This window comes from Parus major, chromosome 14 (genome assembly GCF_001522545.3).
Source record: "Parus major isolate Abel chromosome 14, Parus_major1.1, whole genome shotgun sequence".
NCBI lineage: Eukaryota > Metazoa > Chordata > Aves > Passeriformes > Paridae > Parus > Parus major.
In genome coordinates, this window is record NC_031783.1 from 8,109,532 (window position 1) to 8,134,784 (window position 25,253).

Below are 25,253 nucleotides of genomic sequence, written 5' to 3' on the forward strand. Positions count from 1 at the left end.
TTATTATGTTATTAATAAAAAATAAGCCTGATGAATGGCAGAATTGCTCTGATCAGCTATGCATTTATGTACACAGCATTAGCTGTAGTTAATGTCTGTAATTTCTGTGACATTCTTTAACTAAAAATGTTAACAGTGTACTCACAACTTCACTAAAGAAATAAATGCATTTTATAATTTGGGACCACATTAACAAACATGCAGATGGCAAGTGCCATCTCAAACTTTTTTCCTAGTCAAATTCTTTAATGTATAAAGTGTCTGCTAATTATAGGAAAAACTAGGGAAAAAAAGAAGGAAAAGAAAGCAAAGAAGCCTTTGAAGTACTTGAGCGTACTAAAACAGAATGGCTAATGTACCAGACACAGAACATATTGATGAATAATTGAAGTAAATTAACCTTAAAGACCACAGCACTTAGAAAAACAGAGCTTCAACTTGGGGGACTTAAGTCTTTTACAGACATTTAAAAAAATCAGACAAAATGTTACTATTTAAATAGAATAATCCTTGAGGGCAAAACTAATTGTTGCAAAGCAAAACCAGATCATGAAGTCCCTACAAAGTACAAAATTAATTTCTGTTAACTGTATAGATCTGTTGCATTTTCAATTTGTTGTATTGACAGTACCATTATCCTACCAAAATAATCTAGGACACCAATAATGATTCCAGTTCAACACATCCCAGCAACTCATTTGGCAAAGCCATGTGCACATCCTGACTTTACAAAAGGGGAGAAGGAAGAGAGGCAGACAAGCAGCTCATTTTCAACGGGCATCTCAACCATGAGCCTATAGAATTGTGAGGGGGTAACAAAAATGCTGAACAAATGTGGAATTCAGCTTTGAGAAATTAATTTATAGCATGGTCCCTTGGTAAACATTTACTGCAGGTAAGCAGCAGGCAAAAAACTGCCATCAGCTGAACTGTTTGACTTCTATGGGTTCAGCTGGTTTGTGTGTATTTAGAGAGGTGATTCTAGACTTGCATTACTGTAGGTGTGCTTCACTGCAGAGAAAATAAACACCAGTTTTACTGAAAATAAAGGAAGTACTCTTATGTCTTTGTAAGAAGCATCTTTTAAGAGAATGTAACTAACACAGTCTTATTTACTATGCAGGATGTGTGAGCAGAATCTGAATTTTAGGTTTCATCTAGACTGTACCAACTTCCCATACTGTCAACATTTCCAAGAAAAATGCGTCAGCACACAAGTTGACAGTGACACTCCCACCAGCTCCTGCACATCTGAGCTGTCTCCTTTGCATTAGTTATGCAAATTTAAATCTCTGCAGGATCTTCCTCTAATCTGGGGTTTGGTTTGTATGTGTTTGTATCGAGCACTTAAATTCTTCCCTGTAATTTTCACAATCACACAGTATTTGCATAGAAGGAAATTAAAACCACATATTTTTTATTTTTTAAAACTTTATTAAATTACGCAGTAAGAACCCATCTCCACACAAGTGTTTCATTTCTGGATGGCAGAGGTATAATACATGAGCCACAGGTGAGTGCATTACCCCCTCCCTTCCCCCCAGCTTCCAAGAAACAAAACAGCAGGTACAACACACTCCTGTCACTACACTTCTCCAACAGATTGTTCATAAGGTTATTTTTAACTGGAGAAAAATGAAAAGGACCAACAGTGTCAAGTGTCTTGTTCTGCGTATGAATGTTCTTCACTGCAACATTCCGACAGCTTTTCCTGCGACGTGCGCGGCAGAGGGTCAGGAAGCAGCGGCAGTGGAATGCGTCTGCACGGGCACTGTTAGATGCAAAGCCTGTGACTTCCCTAGAGGTAATCAGGCAATCAGAGTGCAAGGAAGGCCATACGACTGTTGAAAACTCTTACACTTCAAAGTGCATGTCCACAAAAAATTGGCAACAGAGGAGAAAGTGAATTCTAAGACCTACTGCGGAGGCAGAGCAGTCAGCATAGTGCAAATACTGAAAGGAACAGAAGTTTGCCGGCATTATCCAAAAATCACCAGCCAAGCTTCCTACTCAGATGAACTGCTGCAAAACCCTTTCAATTAAATTAATTTTATGCCAGTAGTGGGCTTGGCTCAAATCTTTTGGATTTTGACAGAGAAAATGCAGTATTGAAAGTGTGGTTTTACTCTGAAAAGTGACTAAAATGGCATTAAGGATCTTCCCACATTTTTCAGCAACTGTGCATAATGAAATGACCAAGTTTACAAAAGAGAAACTTTTTATACAGAGCTACAATGAATTTATCTGGGTTCAGAATGCCAGGGTGCATTTCTGCTTTAGCTATCGGCACCTTTACAATTCTTCAGTTGTAACTGAATTCTGTGGAGTCTGTTTGCTCTAAGAAAAGGAAGTTGCCTTTTCCTAAAGGTGTCCTACTTAAAAAATGAAGCAAGTCTTTTAGACAACCAGCAGACAAGCAGGACCTTGACCTAAGGAAGATGATGCCATTTTTAGAGAGACTTTTCCGACCATAATCACACTTTGAGAACTGATTTTAAAAAACCTTGGTAGAAGACTCCCTATGGATGCATTACTGAACAACCATCTATAGAAGAAATATGGCAAAGGAAAACTACTTTGCAGAAATCTTTACAGATCTAGTTGAACAAAAATTTGAGAGTCCTTCATTTCTTGGATTATACGTATGCCCCTATGAAGTGAAGCACTAGAATTTACAAGTGTGAACTAAAAAGATTAGGAAAATGAAGTAAAAAGCATATCACTCTACCTCCACCAGAACATCACTTTATTGTTTATCTGTCATCAACAATGTAAAACTCTACTAGATACTCTAGCCTGGTTTTTAAAAAGGTAAAGATTACATTGGATTAGCTACGTTGTACGAAAGAAACTACAGCAATCACAGTAGAATGAGATTGGAGGGACAATTTGAATTACAAAAAAGTGTACACTGCAAGCAGAGGGAAGTGCACATTAAATCAAATGCCTGTAGGAATCATTACTTTTAAATGCACAGTGACAATTTTGAGAAACTGTACATAATAGAATCACAAAAATGACTTTAAAATAACCAAAATTACATTTTGCATCTGACCATCCAACTCATAAGTAATCATTGATGTTCTATATTTTCAGTGCTTTTGGAAAAATTGCTTACCAAACAGAATTTAAGCTGTTAATTTGACTAAACTGTGAATTAGAAGGCTTGAAATAAAAAGTATATTGGAAGTACGCCTAACCTACAAGAATAAGCCAAGAGGGGTGTATGCAAGGAGAGGCTGGGAGGAAGGAGAGAAAGGAAAGAAGAAAGGGAGAAGAGAACAAAGGCTTTTTCTTCTATCTCAGAAGTTCTTCCAATGCAGCGTGTATCTGATGTACAGCTCTTTGCTTTCAGTCCATTTCTGAAGTTTACATTTTGTAGCCTTTTCCCGTACTAACTGGTCAACTCAACCAGCACTGCTGCCACGTAACAAGAGGAACAAGAATCTGAATGCATCAAATCTGCCCTTGCTGTGATTTCTTCATGGCCCCATTTTTCTGTTTTTCTTTGAACAGGGTTCGGTGTTTCCTGAATTGTTCACAGGGTCAGGTGGAATTGAGTTCCAAATCACTCTGCGGTTTGTAGCATCCTGATTTCTTTCTGCAGCTGACCCCCAGACACGTTTGCAGTTCTTCCGTAGCAGAAAGACAAACCGTGTTGCTCAAGCGGTGAGCTTTCACCCTTGACCGTGGGGGTTGCAGACCATTGTGTTTAGCGTATCCCTGAGTGCAGCTATCCTGCAGGATTCACTTCCCAGTGCACCGAGATTTCCTAGGTTTCCTCAGATTAAGCCCCAGTATGCATCACCACCGACTGTGGTGCGGCTACGGATGCCTGAGGCCGAGTTGATTCTGGTGGATGTCTGACCTCGCTGAACCAGACCGAGCTGCTGTCTCCCTACTCATACCCAGGCAGTCCAACCTTCATACAGCTGAGCCAAGTTATCTAGATTAGTTGCTTCCTTAATCACAAAGTCAACCTATTAAAAAGGTCAAACAAGGAATTAAAAGTAAGCTAGAATTTTAAAAGTATTTAAGTGATCTTAGAATTTACTGTTGAATGCCACCTGCAAATATTTCACTGAGAAAAATCTAAAGTAACTGTAGACATAACTTCGTGCAGTCCACAGAAGAAACAGGAAGCTGTACTGCAAAAAAAGATCACATATCATCTCCTTCACAGCCCCTGTCTTGAAAGTATCCACACTGTTCTCAAATAGACGTGGACAACTGTGTCCCCTGACTCCGTTGCCCAGAGACAGGAGTGGCTGTGTTATGTCAGTGAACACAGACAAGTTCTGTCCCTTGGGCAGCTGTACAGACCTCGTGTTCTCCCTGGCTATCAGCAGCTGTGGAATGAATGTTAGCTTACTGACAGACAAAAGGCAGTTTTATCTAGTTCATGGTTTTACATAAACCTCCTGTATGAAAAACAAAAGCATATGACAGCAAAAAACCAAAAAAATAAATAAACATGCAGCAATACAAGGCAGACACAACCTTGATTTGCACTGCATTAGCTCCCACCCCCAAAGGAACCCCCAGGATTTCAGCCTCCAGAACAGGATTTCAGCCCTGAAGGCACACTTCAGCATACACACCTGCTAATTAGCACATATTTAAAGCAAGGACCAGGACTGGAACTTTATTTTCAACTCACCTGTTCAGCCACAGACATTCTCCTGTTGGGATCCACATCTCGGCCCTCTAACTTGGCTTTGACCCGCTTCCACACGCTAACTGCGTAGGAATTCCTCTCCTGCACAGCTACAGGTACAAAATAAAGTTAATGCAACTTGACATTTCTGCACAGAAACCCACTGAGGTATTTTTTTGTTGTTGCTGCTGTCAGTGGTAGGGTTGTTGGGGTTTTTAAGGTTCGTATTTACCTTTTCCTGTTTTAGGGTCCCTGGCTGTCTTTTTGGGACTACAAGCAACACTTTTGCCAGTTCCTGGGACTGTGTTTGGAGGAGTATCTGCTGATGTTGCAAGATTTTTCTGAATTAGCTTTCTTGCGTTCTGTGACATCACCTCTGGCTGAGTTTTCTGCCCTGTATTGCTCCGTACAGCTGTAAAGAAAGTTTAAAAGTGCTTAAACTCTTCGAAATAATAGCATATTATAGAGGCAAGAAATAGTCACAATTAAATGCCTCTCAAATAGACCTATCCGTTTTTCAGAACAAATGTATTTTAAATTCTGCACCAGTTTTTAATCTTTCCATTTTCTAATTTCACTTCATAAACAAGAAGTTTTATTCCACTGCTAAGAATTTATTTATATTATGCAAACTGTCTGTATTTTGAAGTTCAGTAAGAGCTATGATCCCCCCTCTAATATCAATTCCTGTTTCATGGTTTCACGTCTGTACTTTTACAAGTGTTACCTGCAGCAAAGGTTGGCTGATATGTAGCAGCTGAAGTTGGGCTGGAGCATTCATTTGCTGTATCCGTGACTAAGGGTGATGCAAACCCCACCAGATTATTGTAGACACTGGGAAATATAATGGAGTTGATAAATACTCATGCAACTACTTATTGAAAACCCAAAAATTTAATTAATTCAAATTTTGCAAGAAGATTTCTGAGTTCTAAGAAAATCATCAAGTATGTGCCCCATGTGTTCCTGCTACACAAAAATAGATATGCAAAATGCCTTTTCTCACCTGAGACAGAGTAACTCTTACCTTTGGCTCTGTGTTTTAAGTTCTTTCAAGGTGGGAGTTATTTCCTGCAGCATTTCAACATGTTCCTGACTGCGAACTTGACCCATAACCTGAACTAATGTAAACAGAACTGTCTGAATATTATCTTGCCATGATTTATATTCACCCAGGAACTGCCTAACACTGTTCTCATAGGGAACATCTTCACCATCTGCCAAAGCCGCTTCTTCATCCTGAAACCAAGATGTGCAAAAAGGTCAACTGCTGTATTTTGGCTAAGAGAATAAAGTGGAGCATTTCCATTTGATTATAAATAATTATAATTTTCAGTAATTATGTATGAAGAAATAAATTTTAATTTTTTTTTTAAAATTACAGATTAAGAACCAAAAGGATTTATAAACTCAATCTTTTAGCTGCCAAGATAGAGAAAAAGTTCAGTTCAACCAAAGCCTGCTAAGGCTAATGGTAGAAAGTTTTATGAATTCTTAAACACAAACTTTATGTCTTGATCTCCATATGCACAAATATTTTACTGCTTCTACATACTTTACAAAGCACAAAGCTACAACTGTTATTTTTCTTAAGCTGTACTGACATGGGTTTGAGGAATAAATTTAAGGATATTTCAGGCATACCTTTGCCATAGCTTTCAGTAAATGTTTGACATCTCCAAGCTGTCTGTTATGACCTGTGAGCACAGTTTTAATACTATCCACCAGATTCTGAATTGTTTCACAAACTGTTTCTATTTGCTGTTCTCTTTCTGTTTGTACTGTTCTCTGTGTAGATATCTCCTGGGTCAACTGCTTGTGAGCTGAGTGAAGCCATTCAGAGCTGCCAATAGGATGTTCGAGACCAGTGCCCTAAAAATAACAGAAACATTTCTTTATCTGTAGCCAGAGTTCAAATTCACTTGCTGTGCAGACGACACTGCCAAGTGTTTAACTGACAACATAAACTCTGTAGCCACACTCCATCTGAAGGTACACATAACACTGAGAATGGAAGACAACACTGAGAACTCCCTGCAGTGATTCTGAAACATTTCATGTTTTGCTTTGCCCTGTGCTTACCACTCTCTGCAGCAGGCGAAGCTCCAGGTCAGACACGGAGCTGTTGAACTGGGATGCAAAGGAACACATTTGTTGACAGCGTTTGAGGAGTTCAAACAATGCAGCATCAAGATTCAGGGCTTCTGCTGTTCTCGTTCGTAAACTTTCAAAATGAATGATATTACTGCAAAGGAAAGTGACCTGAAAAATCAAAGCAATAGTGAGAAAAATGATTCCATTTCAACTGCCTATTAGACAAACAGTGTTTTTTTCATGTGCATTTAAATGAGGATTTTAAACACATAGATACTGCTCTGTTACAGTAGCAGTATGATCCCAGGGTCATCCAACCCTGCAGCAATTCTCACAAAGATTGTTTCTATTGTTTTCAAGTGAGATTACCAGAAGTATTTGGTTATCTACACTTGCTCTTTGGATGCAGAGCAGAAAATTATCATCTACATAAACCTTGAGTAGGAAATGCAGAGTGAACACATTCATGGAGTCAAGAGTACTGTATTTATCTGTAGTACCTGACTTGCTCTTTGACTTTCTTTCAGTACAAGGCTTCTTCTTTCAGCAATAGTGGCATCAAAATCTTGCAAGACTGGGGCCAGTGCAGGATTAGCACCTCCTGCCCATTTTAAACGCTGCTCAATACTTGCTTCAAGTGCTGCTAGTTTCTCCTGCATTGGGGGAGAAAAAAAATCATATAGATAATTCATACTGATACACACCATTCTAAGCCTAACTTTACATAAATTATGCATATATAACACATGCAAACACTTTTTTACACCCATAAATGTAAAATACTGTAGCATTTATGATTGACAAATGTTAGTTTATGCTGTTTAAAAGTTTATTTCCAGTACACATCACAACTGGATTTGATTGCTACAGAAAGTCAACCTGTCTAGATTTTAACTCGTCAAAAAAAGCGCAAAAGTAATCATATTTCTAGACTAAGAATTATGTAACATCATAGGAGTCCCTCCATTATTTTGCAAATAATTAAAAAATTATTATAAACAGTACCTTCACAACTGAAAAAGGAAATTAAAATTCAGGAAGCTAAGCAGTATTTAATAAACAATTAAACATTCTATGTTACTGGCACCAAAGAAATCTAAAATACTGAGCAAAGCCATAACACACAAACCTCAGCACACAGAATTATTTTTCCCACTTCTACAAAGGAAACTTCTGACATTTAACTAGAAAAAACAATAGTAAGGATGATTTAAGGCAGACAAACTTAAATAAAAGGAGCATTACCAGCCTTCAGAAAGGAAGGTACTTTTACAGATTTGTATTTTTCTTCAAAGAGATTTACTGCTATTCCCAAGAGAACGTTTTGAATGAGACAGCAAAACCAAACAATGTAACAGTATCCATCAGACAGACTGAAAGAGATCAGTGACAATACCCCCATATATTTGTGTGAGACAGCAAGCCAAGTAACATCATTTGAAGGTGGTAGGTGGGTTTGTGGTTTGTGGTGGTCACACTTGGATGTGCTGCTGAACAACCCTCCCCAAAGCAGTCATACCTGGACCGTTGCAATGGAAGCTTCAATCTGGCTGAGTGTGTGAAGTTTCTTTTTCATGCTGGCTAAAATTGCTGACCGAGGAGGAGGAGTGACAGAAATAGCCTGGGGGCGACTGATGAGGAGATCTTCGTGCTGCCACTTTAAGGAAGTAACAGCAACACTTGATTATTGATATTGCTCAGCACAAAATACTTTGCATCACAAACAGCAATTCCAGTGCTCTGAGACCCTTTATAAGTATGGGCACTTAAAAGGGCTGCATGTCAGACAGTACCAGCAAAGCTCAAAGTTCTAAATCATTGGAGAGCATTAAATCATGCAAGTAGCTGCAAATTATGTTTTGCTGGCTTGGATGTTTATACCATTAATCAGTCCACTAACTTAGTAAAAGTGAGTTATACACATCTTTTTGATCCAAAGGAAAATCCATCAATATTCAGAAACAATTCACTTGTGATACATTAAAACCGAGACAATTTTGCTTACCAGTCTATGAAATGGTTTCTTAACTGACCTGGAGAAAGCCTGGTCCCTTAACCAACAAATCACTATACAATAAAGATCACTGATAGTACAACACAACTGGATACCCGTGTAAAGGTTCACAGTGGCATTTATCTAAAGCTTCAGAAGAGTATTTTTCAGGACTGATACTGCAGCTATTTGTATTTTCAATGAAGCAAAGAGTGGAGCAAGGAGTGAGTCAATGCATTAAAACTTTGAAGGAAAGGTAGAAAACGACATTCAGCAATTCATACCCTCTGTTCTAAGCCATCTCCTCCCTTAAAGTCAAAATCAGCTTGAGAAAAAGGGGGAGAACAGGACATCATTGTTGGTAAGAAAGACAGTGAATGACCTCTATTGTAAAAAAAAACAACTTACTGGCTATTGAAAAAAATTACATGTACTGATTCAAAAAAATTTATACGTTGCAGAATTTGCTTCTTGTAAAGCAGCTAGTCTTCAAAAAAGCTAGCAATAACACTGTTCCTTATATATTTACAGCATAATTAAAACAAAACAGCTTATGAAGTCCATTAAAATACCTTAGAACTTATTCAACAAAATACCATGTTTGCTGTGCTCAGACACTAACTCAGGCTCAATTTTGCCAGACCAATCTGGAAATGCCCAGCCTGTGCTGGGCTCTCACCTGGAACATGGCAATGTGCAGCTGCACTCTCTGCAGGCTGGTCTTGCAGGAGGAGATGCTGGTTTCCAGTCTGCGCACCAGGTCGTGCTTCTTCCAGGCCGTGTCGTAGGAACTGGCCAGGACTGTGGCCCTGTTCATCACCAGCTGTGAGAACTTGCCAATCTGGATATTGTGCTCCACAGCCTTCTTGCACAGGTCATCCACAGAAACTTTGCTTTCTGCTCCAAAGTCTTTAGCTTCTACCTGAGCAATGATATCGACACCCAGAGCGCTGATGAAACTGCACAAGGTCAGCCCCAAAGCTTGATTTGGAAGGCCAATTAAAAGCTGCCTCACAAAGTCTGCTGTAAAAGCCTTAATTGGTTTGGCCATTTGATCTTCACTAAAACAAGAGTTCCTGTAAAGGGCTTTCACATTGACAATTTGAACAGGTCCATTTACTGCATTCTGGTCTTCCAGCGAACTGATTCCTTTGAAAGGGAAAGAAAATTATTTTTGTTATAAATGAAAAATTTGATGCAACCAGAAGAATAATACCCAACTTACAAACACAACAGAAGCATGAGAATTCACTTTTAGTTTCTGCTTTCTTATCAAGGATCAAGGGTAAGTTACAGCAAAAGTGACCATTTTACATTACTCTGTACGGGATGAGAAGTGGATAAAGGCATAATAAATATTTGATAACATTTACTTACCTGACAGTGTCTTAGAAAAGGTACCACAGAGCCTGAAAAATTCTTTAATTGTTTGCAGTCTCTTCAAAAAGAAAATTTCCTCCAGAACTTGCCGATTATTGTCATCATCAAAGAAGTTAACTTGGGTGCTGCGGGCTTCCCTAATTATGTCAATCTTGCGCCAAGCAAGAGGTATCTCCATCTTGTTTAGCTGAGCAATGTAAAGGAAATTAATTAGTTTGTTTTTTTTAAGGTTTCCTAATTCTGACTCAAACAGCACTCCAAAAAGAACAAATCTATACCTTTTCAATCAATAAGCCAAATGCAGTTTCCACTTGAGCAAACATTCCATCAAAAGCTACCAAAAGCATCTGACCAGCTGACATTTTTGGAGTTTCATCAACTGAACCATTTCTTGGCTGAATCAGTTCACCATACTGAGCATGAAGTACTCTTAAAAGGAAAAAAAAGAAAAAAAATTACATGGTTTTGCTTAGTCACCAATAAACAGAATTTTCTTAAACTGACTGATTCCACAGATTCACTGTAACACTGATGGAGCCACCACAACTGGCTCAAGATTTTGGTTTGTTGTGTACCAAGCACCTATCCAGAAATGTACTGTCCCACATTACAAGATGCACAAGTCTTTCTGTTTGCTCACTGTTTTGTCTCATTTTGCTTTAATCAAGTCACTGACTCATTAAGCAAAAGCAGCTCATCAAACCTCCCGATGAGGAGTGCCGCAGTTACAAAGCTCTCCTTTCCACAGGTTCCTCCCACAAAATAATGAACTAGTTCCTGGTTTTAGCATCCTTTAACTTCAAATACAAAACCACAACTATGTATTTTGGAAGAAACTCACTACCACAAGTCAGCTTTAAGCAGCTGTAAGTGTAAATTGCCATAGCTCCATATTTCTGTGTATGCATGTGGATAAACACACAAATACACAGAGAGGAAACAAGTGCACACTTTAGACCCTGCACTCTGCTTAAGGTATTCTTGGTCAAGAAAAGCCTGTATATCAAACAAAAAATAATTTTAGACAAACTAATGTTCTTCAGGCTTCACTCTTTCACACCTAAACTGAAAAAAGATGATTTACCTTGCAACATCAATGTAATGAGTGTGTGTCTCCTCCTCTATACCCATAGCAGCATTTCGTAAGTAGGCTTGCAGTGATTCAACCAGCGTTTGCAAAGGGACTCCATCTGTTGTTTGTTCTATAAGATTATCCAATTCATGGAGCATACTTTCTAAAGTATACTCTCCTTTCATTAAGCACCTAAGTGCTTCAGGGAAAATGATCTGTCGGAAGTTTGAGTTCAATTCCTGTTGGGAAGTAAGTATGAAAAGTAAGAAATTTTCCCTCTCAAAAAGGGAACATGTAACATCTTTTGTCATTTTAGGACTACACCACCATGCAGCAGACATTATCTGAAATGTAACATGATGGTGGTCAGCCAAGCATCAAAAGACTACTCTTTGACAAACTTTGAAGAAATCAGGAATACATTAAACCCTATACAAAGCCAAAGGCTTGACATCTGTAGCAACATAGCAACAACCATCTCCACAGCATCAGCAGCAATACCTGGCAGCCATCCTCAGCAGAGGCTGAGGGGGGGCAGAGGAATCAACATGCTCTGTCTCCAAAAGGAGATGGAACATACCAAAAAGACCGGTTATCTTGACTGCCCATTGACGAGTGAGTACATCTTATCTAAGAGCTCACAGGGAGGACAATAATGTGTGGGTGAAAGACCCCCATTGCAATTCAGAAAAACTGCTGCCATGCACATTTCTGAAACAGGTCAGAAATGTTACAACTTCAAAGAGGGGAAAAATAAAGCAATGAAAATCCAAATGCACTTACGCAGCCTGAGAGGAAAGTATTTCTCAAATACAATAATACAATGGAGCCAAAAGCCTCAAAAATCTATTTAACCAGCCACAGTTTATAAAGCACATCAATCTTCAGCAGATATTTCACTCAGACTGTCCTTCATGGGGTTTTTGTTTGTTTTATTAATGTGGAAACATTTCTGAACCACAAAATTATAAATGCATTTTTCTCCATCCTAATATTGGAGACAGGGGCCTGTACAACAGGTCTTCTGAGTTTATTTGAAACTACTTGATTCAGGTGAAAGCAAGTAGAGTTTCAGAGGAGCAGAAAACAGAAAGAACACAGTTTGAACTGGAAAAAGTTGTTCTGGACTGCCAGCAGTACAGAAAAATGAAAAGGAGACATGAAGCTGGTGTGTCTATAAAGCTGATACCAACCTCCTCCTCATGGTTACTGGACAGCAGTTTTTACAATTTGTCATATATAGATCAAAACAGTTTCTTTCGACCAATAAAAACATAAATGACAGAAACAAATGCCTGTTCAGCTCAATTAAACACAGCAAGCAGGACCAAGACATAGGAAAGAAAATCTTAGCAGCACCACAAACATTTAGCCCATTGGGGAGGAATCTATTAAGAATGACTTTGCTGAAGCCTTGAAGGATGGAGGGAAAAGTAACATAAAAGGATCACCTGAAGTGAGATATATACTCCATTGGCTAAGTGAACAGCTTCTGATGCTTCCATGGGGTTTGGAATATCTAAATCCTGTGGTACAAGATGACACTGCTTCAGCAGCTGCACAAGGCACGTGACATTCCCACTCATGCTGCAGAGCTCCTCCAGGAACCAGGCTCCATCTCTGGAAGTCAAATCAACCAGCTGCTCTCCAGCACTGGACGCTGCACCTTCCATCATCAGGTTTCGCCTAGATGAATTGAGACACTTTGACAATGTGCCTGCTGTTGCACTCTTCACAGAATTACACTGTTGAATATTCCTGTTGTTTCCAACAGGACATTTCCCAGGAGGGAACTCACCTGGTCAGCGCACAGAGAGCAGAGATGATGACGCTGGCCAAGCTCAGTGAGCCCTCCTCGCCGTTCTCGTGCAGGAAAACTTTGATGCAGCGCTCGATCTCCTTGAGCTGCTCCTCGCACACGGGCACAGTGACAGCCTCCTGCTTCAGCCGCTCCACCTGCCTGATGAGCCTGCTGTTGATATCGGCTGCGTAGCGCTGCAGCGTCATCTCCGTGGCCGTTATGAACTGGCACATGCTCGGCGGGGGCTGAGGCGCGTACTGCATTTCATACCTGTAAAGCACAGGCACAGCGACTGCATCTCCCCTCTGAACTGCCCAACAAACTGCATTCTGCTCCATAGCTGGGAGAAACACTCCATGCTTGAACTGCTCCTGTAACACCTACTCCTTAACTCTAAATACCACAGGAGGTTGATGACTTCCCTAACAATGCTTTTATGAGGTCCTAAAATGTACCATAGTCCACACCAGTCTGCATGGACATAAGACAACTGTCCTTGAAGCAAAGAATAAATAGAAGATAAAAAGAAAGGAAAGACTTCAGAGGAAATGCTCAAATATAATCTAGATCTTTTAAGCCATGCCATAATGTTGAAACAGCCTGACTTTAGAAGAAAAAAAGAACCAGAAACTGCTTGAAAAATCTACTAGATTTAAAAAAAAATCCCTCCTTATTGATTTTTAAATACTAGAAGTTTCTAAAACCCAAACTATCACTACCCTGAAGCCACAATGGTTAATTCTCCATTTGTTCATTACAGGACAACAATATTTGATTTTCATGTTGAAGTACACAGACTAAACTCTGGAACAGTATTTTTAAAGCAGTTTTTCTCATATTTACTCCAAATTTCTAGAATTACTAAATGTTGGATTGCTTTATAATTAGATGGGTCCTTGTAAAAGTATTTATTTTAATGATAAAATTAAGAGTAATAGCTTGAAAATTACGTTCTTTGAACAAGTAACTCTGCCAACTTACTTCCTAAAGATATCCTGGCAACGCTCTATTGTCATGTTACAAATGAGTTCTTCCATCCAGGTTTTCCACTGCTCTATTCGGTGCTTCTGAAACACAGCTTTTGGATACTGCAGAGCTACTGTTGCATAGTTGTGCAATTGTTCCAGACAACCCCGTAACACAGATCTTCTCTGCTGCAGAAGAGCACCAACCTCTCCTTCCAGCTGTTCACACTGACTGATTAGATGTGCCTGGCCTGCATTCTGCAGAAAAGCTGTTGCTGGGACATAACTTGGAGGACCTTTTAAGAAAGAAGGATAAAAATGAAGACATGTCTGAGACACTTTTTATACCATACAAATACTGAGCATGAACACCTTTTCAATTTTTTTTATTTTTTCTTTTACTTGTGATAAAGGAACAGATAATTCATATTGAGAATTTTGAGCACAAGGTAAGAGAATCTCATGCCCGGTAGGATAAGATGGACAAGTGCCTTCAGGCACCTTGGCACTGAAACTCTGAAGTGCTCTAAATCACCCTTTGAAGAAGCCTCTTTCTTTTAATTCATTACATACAGATCATTGCCTTTAAGTTAGAGGGTACTCATAATGCCTCCTGATATTAAACTCAAGTTATTTTCAAACCATTAAAACCACCCCCAGAAATACTCTTTTGTACCTAGGTCCATTTGTGTGCTAATTTCTTGGAGCAGACTTGCAAGTTGTGTTGCCTCTAAATTACTGAAGGCAGTTTGATAATGGGTTATCCACTGCTCAAACTCATTCAGCTTCACCTGGATGGCTTCCTGGACAGCTCTTTGTTGAGACTGCAACTGTGTGTGCTCAGAATACCTGCATTATTGAAGCCACAGAATCAAGTAAGTGCTACAAGAAAGAAAATACTTAACATCATAGAATACAGAATGATGCTGAACATACAACTGTTAACCAGGAAATGAACATGTTCTCACCGGTTACATAAAACTAAAAATGTTGTATTATTTATTAATTCTGTTTTCTTACAAAATAATTAATGCCTGTGCCTATTCATGCAATTCTGAAATACTTGATTAATTTCAAATAACCTTCAAAAACAACTTAAAGAACTAGAAACTTAGAAGAAAAGATTTTTGCACTATTTATCAAAAGCTCCCTTATATTGATTATTATGATGGGACACCACATTCAGAACATTTCCTCTCTTGCCTTAAGAGTCAAGTGTGGAACTTGGACTAGCACAGGTTATACTGATGAAGGCTCAGGACATAAGTAAGATTATTCAGTAGGAAAAGATTTCAGTAGTAAGGAGTGACCTGCTTACTGCAAGAATAGCTTTTACCCAGCTATTCACTCATATACAGATTTTTAACACTCAACCCATAAGTACATTGCTAAAACACCATCTGTATTGAACTGTGAGACTTCTGACAGAATTCCTGGCTCCTCTGTACCTGTGCTGAAGTGTGTGGGAGGGATGATCCACTCCTTCTGCACCTTCCAGAAAGTCTATCTCTTCCAGTAGTTTTCCTTGCAACTTTTCTACATCTGTTAACTGCTCCTGCAGGTTCAGGTACTCTTCTAAACTACTGTCCAGTTTTGGCAGCACAGCAAGCATTTCATCTCTGTTCTTAAACCAGTTAACCTGCAATCAAGACATAGATGTTACTGAACTGCACTACATCAAACGGGCAAGAGAAAGTAAAATATGGCAGAACTTAACCCTTCAACGCTATTCATCTAGCACTGCTTCCAGTGCTACAAGTGTCAAATTGTAGCAGACATTCTTTATTTAAACTGCTCTCTAAACTTCTATTTTTATTCTCCTAGCTCAGAGTCAGACAAAGCACTAAAACATGCTTTAGAATTAAGCATGCAGAAACTGAGAGTTAAATACTTGCAAGTTCAATATAAACACTTCCCTTCATACAAACTCAATTTATCACAATAAAATTCATTAACCAGTGCTGACATATGCCCATATCTTCCCCCATTCCCAAAATGCAAATAAAATGAAAGCACAAAGCCTACTTTGGTTTAAAAATAGAAATTACTGTAGTAAACTCACCTTTATCTCTGCCACCCTCGAGGAAAAGAGACTCCGTGTAATATCCCTTTCCATTTCCCTTTTGCTCTGTTTGTTTTCAGCCTGCTGGCCACCACCACCATAGACAGCCCCAGCAAATCCTGCCTCGCCTCCAGCTGTCCAGTCCACCAGTGGATCATAAACAAAAGCTTCCAGCAGTGTAAGCAAAGTTTCTCTCCCACGCCGCATAATATGAAGCACCTGCATGGTATTTTGAACACTCATTCTGATTCTGTGTCATCCTTGCAGAAGTGGAAACTTAGATGCAAAATACTGTACTTGAGTAGGTACAGAAATCCATCATGTATCCCTAACTACTACAGGGAGAGGAAGACCACCACACTGGGTACAAATACAGCTGGAGCAAGATCCAGCCTTCCATACAAACTATGCACAAGCCACAGACACTTCAGGAGGAAAAATCTCCCTTCTTCAGAGCTTTTTTTTTTTAAAAAAAAACATATCTGTCATGTTTATACAGGATGAGTCTCAAAGGAAGAGAGCAAGAAAAACATGCCAACCAAAAAAAAAAAAAATCAGGAAAATCATAACATTTTACTCTATAACTAAGAGTCACCCTTCCACTCTATATTTTAGTTGTGCCACTATTTGCATGTGCACTTATCAGACAATCTCATGTTTCTTAAATACCTACTACAGGATATAACTAAAGTAAGTCCAATTAAAATCACAGCAGAAAGAAGGCTCTAGAAACCTGCAGCAGAATATAGAATAGAAAAGTTCTATTATAGAAAATAATAGAAAAGACAGTATTTGGCCAGTGATGGCCCTAAGTTTTCAAATCTCCTACCATACCTGTTCACAAGAAAGCCTGAACACCCCTTCCACTCCTGTCACTCCCAGTGCTGTTTCAATGTTGTGCGTCATCCGGAATGGAACCTTCTCTGGGACCCTAAGGCTTTTCCCTTTAAGATAAAAAATTAAGTTGTTTCTTTTAATTACCAAGAAAGAAAACCTTTTATTTGAATAACATATAGCATTTTTTAAATTACCTTTTTCAAAGCAAACATTATAATCTATGTGGACAACTTCTCCTGTAGTCATATCTATAAGAACATTATCCAGATGTCTGTCTCCAAGACCAATGATGTAGCCAACCATGGACATAACTGCAGTGGATCTTGCATACGACTTAAAAGAGAGTTTCAGGAAAAAATTATTTGTGGGAATCCTCTGCCAACACATTGGATTGACTACCATCTTAAAACATTATTTCAAGTGTAAGTGTTCAACAAATCAAGCCCAACTTATTCCAAGCAGTTTTCTATTTGTTGTTTGATGGTATCTTAAAAGAGTTTTCATTTTTTAGGCTGATAATTCTAGTATAATAATGTAGACTTATCTGGTCTACACCCATGTTTTAATTCCAGAAGGCACAGTTACCAACATTTCATCAAACTCAGAGCAGCACTAGCTCTCCAAACTCACAAGTACCACATCTCAGGCATTTGTTGGCCCTCATCCCATTAAAACCACAGCCTCTCATACATGAAATACAGTTGGTATGACTCACCTGTGTAACTCTCCACCACTCATCTGGTGTGGTACACGATGACCAGAGCTCCTTAGCAAGGAGATTCGGGGGAGTTGCTTCCATCAGCTCTTCCAGAACAGCCCTCATGACATTCAAGGGCCAGTCACGACGTGACACGTCAAGACTAAGCCCGACTGCCTTCAAAGCAGGTCCAATTTTACTGTAGTAAAGTTCACTGGGTCTAGGAACTATTCCAGGGTTCTGAGGGGTCTGGTAAGAATCCTGAGCCTAGAAGAGATAAAAATGGTAGTTGAGGTATTAGCACAAAAACATATCCCAAATTCAGTTTTGGTGAAAATAAAACATGAAATCAATGCCTCGACTGAGCATGACTTCCACAGCTCAGAGACCACTTTCAAAATTCAGTAGTTAAGGTCTAAATAAACTGAAAACATTGTTTTGGCCTAATTCTACTCTCAAAGTAGATCTCAAATGTAACTGCAAAAAACTGCATTCAGAATGAAATGAGAATGAGTAAACAAGATACAGAATTAAAATACTTTCAACCAAGATTAATTCTATTTGTAAAAAATAGTTCTCTTGAATTATCATGCCAGACTAGCATTTTTATGCTACATACTGTAATTATATATAAATAATAGAGAGGCAATTTTATTGACTTCTGGTGAAGTCCCAAGTTACATGAATACACAGAACCTTCCTGCATTATTATGAGCAAAACACAATCCTTGTAAGACTACGTGACTTAGAATTACAAACAAGTCCAAATAATCATTTCTCTTCTGCCTTGTGTACTTAGCACACAACAGAGCCGTTACCTTTTGTGCCTGCAAAGCAGCTTCCCGCTGTTGCCAGCGCTTGTAAAGCCCAAACAAAGGTGTGGCTCCATCCACCCACTGGATGAGGCCTGACCTTGTCCCCAGAGGTGTCACTGAGTAGTGCCTTGCATGGAACCGTGGTGTCTCTTGCCGGTTGATCGTGGCAAACATGGTGTTCACAATGGATAAGAACTGCATGATTCTCTCATCTAGATGCAAGTCTTCCAAACCTGCAATAAATTCGTTTAAAATTAAGCTTCTAGATGAAAAAAATTCTCCTAAAGCTCAATATTTTGCATTTTTTTAAACCTACTACATTTCAGACTATGAATATCTTTATAATACATAGATTAAGGATGAGCTGTTTAGCCTAAACCATAGTGTTTACACGGCATAGTTACAACATAAATAGGCCTTTCCCTTGCAGGGAAAACAAGAAGTCTCTAAAGTTTTCTTTTAGGGGGTACATTAAACTTCTGGAAAATTGCACCCAGCTAATCCTATCAATATGCAAGCAGAGCATTGCTTCTGATGAAAGCCTTGTAAAGAAGGGATTTGACTTCAAGTTTCACAAGGCAAAACTCCTTGAAAAATATCTGAAGTGGCAAGTAGGGAAGAGAGATGGCAAATGCTTCAAACTCCTTTTTCTCTGTATCATTCAGGCAAATAAAACTAGAATTGCACCATGCAATCTTCCTAACTTTCATACAGTCTAATTTATAACAAGAGACAGTATGAGGTATGAGAGAGGTATGAGAAAAATTCTATTACTTACCTTTGAACAGGTAGGGATAGTTCTTCCCATCTGAACCCAGGAAAAGCAGCTTTTTAGGTTTGGTTTTGGTCGGCAGGATGGTGATGGTGCTGCCCACACTGTGGATGGTGACTGTGTCCCTGGTGGACACCTCTCCAGGAAGTGCTATTTCAGTGTTCATCATGGCAGCCAACCAAGGACTGATTTCTTCAAGTCGTAAGAGGTAACTGGCCCGTTTCTGTGCTCTCTGCTGCAAACTCAGCATTACCTATTCCAAAGAAATTTCTTTTAGGCTGATGCTCACCTTAACAGTTGGCAGTAAGAACAAAAACACCATCAAACTGCACTTAACAGAGGTCCTCTTCCAGAAAACAAAGATTTTTCCTAAACCTCCTTGCATCCTTGCCATGCTGCTAATCCAGATACAGTTCAGGATGAAGATTACAAAACCTAAACAACACCTTCTGTGCAGCAAATATACCCTGTGCAGTGGGTAAGAACCAAAGTCACAACAAATCATGCTCCTCGAGAGGTTTGCTCCCGTATTTATAAATATCTGAGCTGTGGTTAAAGCAGCAGCACTTGGCAGCCGCCTGTTTATGTATCTGAATGCTTGCTTGTTCAGCAAAGCAGAAGAGGAAGTACAAGGAAAAGAGATCTATTTGCATGTAAAACCTCAGTTCTGCCTAGCAAGGTTTTAAAAACACCAAGCTGGCTCTGGATAGACAAGTGAATATTTTCTCTTCAGACCCACAAACTACGAAGATGACATAATTGACAAAGGACCTCTGGGAAGGGCTGAGCATTTGAAGGCTGCTGCACTGCCCAAGGACTACACTTAGATAAACAGAATTTGTTCAAATTTAAATCAACCAAACTCAAATAGCAGAGTTTCAGAAAGACAGCATTTAAAAGAAATAAAGCCCCCTGCTCCCAAAGCTGACAGCGTCCCAGACAGCAGAAAATACAAGATTTGAAAAATGTAATTTCAATGGGTGGAAATGAAACAACAGACAATCAATAGCACTGTCTACAGGGAAAAATTATGGTGCTTTAGTGCCCAGTTTGCCTGTGCTGGCTGCTGAGGAGACAAGGTTTCAAGCTGCAATTTTGCTATGGTAAAAGAACAGCAAGAGAAGGAGAGGGTCAAGCACATGGTGCAGCAAGAACAGCAAGTGTCTCTACACTGTACTCTTCCTCTTGCATGTAATACCTCTTTAAATGGGAGCCAGCTGCTTCCAGGTTTAGCAGGATTCAAAGGATTCTTAAGTTTCTCCAGTGCATTTTCAATTGCATCTCCATAGTTATCCTGAAACCATTTCTCATGAGGAGTTTCTGCAGGAGCTGCAGTGATGCTCCTCACATGTTCCAAAGCAAACACAATGGGCTTCATCAGAGCTGTGTGCTTTTCACGCATGATTGCTATTTTCTCCTCTCTGTTATAAAAAAAACACACAAAAACTTGCTCTTTATGCCATAAAACCAAGTTCTCAGAATGATAACATTAAACAACAAATGAGACATTGAAGAACTCACAAAAATTTTTAGTTCTCTAAAATGAGGTCTTCAGTTATGAGCATATTAAAATGAAGAGTATTTCATTCCACACTGTATAAACGTTCCTCTAAACCATTTAAAAAAAAAAAAACAAAAACATTTGAAATGCATTGTTCACCACCAGAAACCCTGATTAGAGGCTCTGAGCAGGAATCACTTTAAGCAACTACTTTCCTTTAATAAAGGACCTTTTTACTACTACTTGTTGAAGATGTACCACACTATAAATAAGTAGAAGAGACATTCGGATCATTCTGTTCTCTCATTCCATGTCAGTCCTGATTACAGAATACAAGAGGCATTCTTAAGTTTAGCCAGGTGCCCAGTGAATGGACCTGCTCCTCCACTACTCTATTCACAGGAGAACCCAAGAGAGGGAAAAGGACAGACTTGCTCAACACTGAAAACTAAAAGCGGATTAAGGCATTCTGTTTGCTCCAAATATCTGCATTTACAGTCATCTCAACAGATTACACCCTTCAACATGCTTATACTCATTTCATCTGACTTGGAAATCGAGAACTATAGGATCTCATCATCCACAATACAATATCCATAGGGTTCTAACATATTATTACTAAAGAAATTCACAGGTAGACTGTCTCTCATTTGACTGGAGAAATAGCTGTAGCATAAGATGTTCCTGAAATAAGGTCCCAGGCTTACAAATCAGCAGCTGGGATAGTGGGGACTCAGGAACAACACCAGTGTTGATTCATTTGACTGTATACTTCCCCAAGAACCAACATTTGTTATGATTATCCCTTGAACACATAACACATACTTCCGTAATGTGTTGTTGTTTTGGACCCTCTTGACTTCATCTTCCAGTTGTTGAATCCGTCTGAGGACGTACATGTGCTGCTGCAGGAGAACTCCCAACCAAAGTTCATCCCAGAGAACCGTAACTCTGCGCAGCTCAGCCACAAGCATCTGAACCTGAATCAAGCAAGATGCACTTTTTAAAAGAACTAAAATTCTGATTTGTTTCAGTAGATGAACAAGTTGAAAAAAGACAAGAGACACAGCAAACTTTCAGTAGGCCAACACCCAAGATGTACAACTTACATATATGTGGTTCAAGGACCCAAGTAACATACATTTGGATTATTTACCTGCAATACCATTGTTGGATTTGCAGCAGACAGTTTCTCCACAATTTTGCTATAGCAATCTTGCATCATTGCTTGATCTTCATTTAATCCAGCTTTTGTATCACCTTTACTACTTTCTTGGGAAGCTGGAGTACTCCCTCCATCACATTCACCACCCAACAGTTCTTCTCCTTGAATATTACCTAGCAAAGTAGGGATGGCAGAAGGCAGCTTGTTTCCTAAATTAGAAACAGATGATAAAATATTAGCTACAATAAGATACATCACTCCACAGTTTATTTAGCATCAGGTCCCCATTAAGTACCGGTGAAGTATAAGAAAAACATGCAAAATCTGGTAAATCAGATTAAGGCTATCAGTGAGATCCCATCAGAAAAATATTAAGACCATAACAGAGAAAACAAAAAAACACCTCAGTATCATCCTATCCAGTATATAAAAATATAGTAGCTTAGGTTTATTTGAACACTTTTTCCTCTTCTCCATACCTGAAGTCTGGGATTCACTGCTAAGTGAAATGGTTCCCACTATTGCAGGATAGAGGATGAGATGAGGAGAATCCTGAGCAACTCGACAGAGTAAGTTGCAAATGCTCTGACGAACGTACACTTCTGGGTGATTCAGGCGGGAGAAAAGCTGGGGAATAATACCTGCACAAAGAGGAAAAGGAAACATGCTGCTTCACTTCATTCCTCTTCAAATGAGATAAAATTTTAGTTCTACACAAGTATGTTAGGTTTTATGCATAGGGAGAATATAAAAAAACTGAATTTCTACGAAGAAGTACAAATTTACTAATTTACAAAAAAATCCAAAAGAAAGTGTAATTTTACAACAGATAGCCTCCTCCTCTTTGCCTCCCACACTAACTCCATAACCTTTGAGGGAAAGTCCCTGAACAACCAGAACCTGCAGTGTAGTGACAAACAACCACTTCTGAAACATGTGGCTTTAGTCACAAATTTTTCTCAACTACAGCTGGAAAAAATCCACCTTGCTTGTTTTTTAGAGTGGTCATATGATGTAATACTTCAGAAACCACATCTCCTTTCTCCTTCCTATGTCTTCAAGTGGGGGAAGGAGGAGATCAAAATCTGTGCTACTTAACTACTTTACAGAGTGCATGGCAGGCTTCAACATCTTCAGTGACATCAATTAATACAAGACAATCTCTTTTCCTCACTTAAATAAAAATTTCATCAAAGTGCAATGAACCACTCTCTGCATTTAGGGAAAACATCTCAAAATCAATTTTAACACCTAGATAACGTATACTTACCTCTCCAAGGAGCAGTAGGTGTAGTTTCTAGCCCATGCTCTAGATACTGTCTAAGTTCTCCAGCATGTTTCACAAGCAATCGTAACAGTCTCAGGGTTGCCATCACAATCACATCATCAGTGCTTTGCTCAGAGGTGTTTCTTAAGTGCAGTCTGGGATCTTCTTCATCAAGTGGAACCTTGAAACAAAGAAATACTCCTCTAAGTTAAGTATATAGTTCATATCATTATTTAGAAAAATTTCTTACTTGGTTTCCACATTAACATGAGCACTAACCTGACCAGCATTGAGTTTGAGGAAAGTAAAGTATGCACTGCAGGACAGTTTATAGAGACTGAAGATTCTGTCTACAACTTTCCTCCAGACTTTAATTAATCCTTCTGTTGCATTTTCATCAAGATCTGAAAGCCAGGGACAACTTGTTAATAACTGACGCCATATCACATCCACCATATCATCTTCTTCATTGTCCTCATTTTCAGTGATTTGTAGAGTCATGTCTTCATCCTAAATGCAAATAAAGGGAAAGCAGATTTGCTTAAGTTCTCCAACAATTTCTACAAGCAATTTTAGTTCCTAAGTCAGTTTTTGTCCAGCAACTCATGCAGCTGCATTATTTGATCACATTACCATAGCTCATCCAACATGTGTGTGACCACTTAGCTAACAGATGGTTTCTTGTACTGTCTGAATTTTAACTTTAAGACACTTACAAGAGTTAACATGAACTGCAAGAGGAAAATAAGGTTCGTGCAGAAGCTGAACAATTTTAAGCAAATAAATCTACACTTACTTGAATCCCAGCTGGCCGACACACTGCCTGCCCGAGAATGCCATAGATTTTCTCTTTATCCTCCTCTGCAATGTTGTCTGGAAGCAGGTTCTGAACCTCAGATTTCTCCCGGGGAAGCAGCCGAACACCTTCTCCCTGACTGTAACATTTAATGAATTATTGATCCCCATTACATCAGTATTTGTAGAGCTATTGCAACTCTATATATAAAACTTCTTGAAGGAAGAAATCATCTTTATCCCAGAATTAGGTTACTTTTGTTTTATAGAGGGCAAGTAACCAAGAGAATATTCATTTCTCCGCTCACATGAAACCTCAGACCATATAAAACAGTAATCATAAATACACAGATAAGGCTTATCTTAAGAAAACCAATTGTGCTGTATAAATTCAAGCATCAGGCTGTATTTACCTGGCATTATCAACTACTTTGCGGCCCCATCTATAAGCCCAGCTAGCCAGGGCTGCCCAAGACTTGGCTACTTCAGGTGCCTGTACTGAAGACAAGTGATACAGCTGGCCCAAGATGAAGTCTGGTTCTCCAACTCCAATGTTTACTGTGATGGGAGAAATAGAGTAATATGTGTTACAGTGTAAAACTTCCTTCTGCCTTCCTTACCACAGAAAACAACACCAAAAAATAATGGGTATACAGTATCTTTTTAGTAAAATTAATACCCAACAGTGCAAAATTTTTCCAAATGCAATTATTTTTCAGCTCTGACACTGCTTCAAAATAAAGCCCAGTTTCCATTTGCCAAACAACCACTGCTGTTATTCTACAATTCCTTCCTCTTCCACAGAGAGGGGGAACTGAGGCAAGGAACTCATGACCTCCAAAGGAGCACAATGCTCCACAGAGCAGACTTCTGTGAAGTACCCACAGCACTGTGGTTGTGTTTATTAATGTATTTTCTTCTACCATCGAGTCAGAAAACACCTACTGTTTAGCATTCACCAACAGCTCTACAACAATTCTGACTCTGTATGAGAGGAACTAAAATCTAGATTTAAAAATCTAGGTTTAAAGAAACACAGAATTTATCTTAACATTTTAAGAAAAGTCTGCTAGAAATTAGGAATAAGAATACATTCTGCTGCAACAGCAGAAGTGTTCAGATTAAGTATAGATTAAAGATCATGAAGAAACCTGAAGTATTTTCACACATATGGGCGTCTTCATAACATAAATCCTGCCCATGCTTAAACCTGAAAGATCTACTTCAAACTTTAGCAAATATACAAGCTGAAAGCAAACTCAAACAGGATAATATCTGATAGCCTCAATACAAAATAAACATGTCCCAGTTTCTTCCTCAAGCCACCATTACTTGAATGAGAAAAATGTGCCAGAAATATGAAAGATTTGTATTAAGGTG

The 25,253-nt window shown here is 39.0% G+C and overlaps 1 protein-coding gene across 2 annotated transcripts in view; it reads right to left on the reverse strand.

Annotated features, from left to right (window-relative positions):
* Positions 1-1,420: 1,420 nt before the first annotated feature.
* SMG1 (SMG1 nonsense mediated mRNA decay associated PI3K related kinase) overlaps positions 1,421-25,253 on the reverse strand; it is a 50,404-nt gene continuing 26,571 nt past the window's right edge. For both annotated transcript variants that reach the window (XM_019008273.2, XM_019008272.2), the window contains exons 31-62: positions 24,287-24,431; positions 23,875-24,013; positions 23,358-23,588; positions 23,082-23,259; positions 22,291-22,452; positions 21,803-22,020; positions 21,472-21,626; positions 20,344-20,566; positions 19,152-19,398; positions 18,377-18,606; positions 17,577-17,825; positions 17,056-17,194; positions 16,859-16,968; positions 16,025-16,243; positions 15,411-15,601; positions 14,639-14,811; positions 13,979-14,258; positions 12,995-13,267; positions 12,648-12,882; positions 11,209-11,435; positions 10,403-10,553; positions 10,122-10,311; positions 9,424-9,893; positions 8,271-8,408; positions 7,252-7,404; positions 6,740-6,919; positions 6,302-6,529; positions 5,685-5,896; positions 5,385-5,491; positions 4,890-5,069; positions 4,661-4,767; positions 1,421-3,980 (exon numbers count right to left, since the gene is read on the reverse strand). In XM_019008273.2, the coding sequence (XP_018863818.1) occupies positions 3,903-3,980; positions 4,661-4,767; positions 4,890-5,069; positions 5,385-5,491; positions 5,685-5,896; positions 6,302-6,529; positions 6,740-6,919; positions 7,252-7,404; positions 8,271-8,408; positions 9,424-9,893; positions 10,122-10,311; positions 10,403-10,553; positions 11,209-11,435; positions 12,648-12,882; positions 12,995-13,267; positions 13,979-14,258; positions 14,639-14,811; positions 15,411-15,601; positions 16,025-16,243; positions 16,859-16,968; positions 17,056-17,194; positions 17,577-17,825; positions 18,377-18,606; positions 19,152-19,398; positions 20,344-20,566; positions 21,472-21,626; positions 21,803-22,020; positions 22,291-22,452; positions 23,082-23,259; positions 23,358-23,588; positions 23,875-24,013; positions 24,287-24,431 (6,218 nt within the window). In that variant the 3' untranslated portion in view covers positions 1,421-3,902. The remainder of the gene's footprint in view (positions 3,981-4,660; positions 4,768-4,889; positions 5,070-5,384; positions 5,492-5,684; positions 5,897-6,301; positions 6,530-6,739; positions 6,920-7,251; positions 7,405-8,270; positions 8,409-9,423; positions 9,894-10,121; positions 10,312-10,402; positions 10,554-11,208; positions 11,436-12,647; positions 12,883-12,994; positions 13,268-13,978; positions 14,259-14,638; positions 14,812-15,410; positions 15,602-16,024; positions 16,244-16,858; positions 16,969-17,055; positions 17,195-17,576; positions 17,826-18,376; positions 18,607-19,151; positions 19,399-20,343; positions 20,567-21,471; positions 21,627-21,802; positions 22,021-22,290; positions 22,453-23,081; positions 23,260-23,357; positions 23,589-23,874; positions 24,014-24,286; positions 24,432-25,253) is intronic.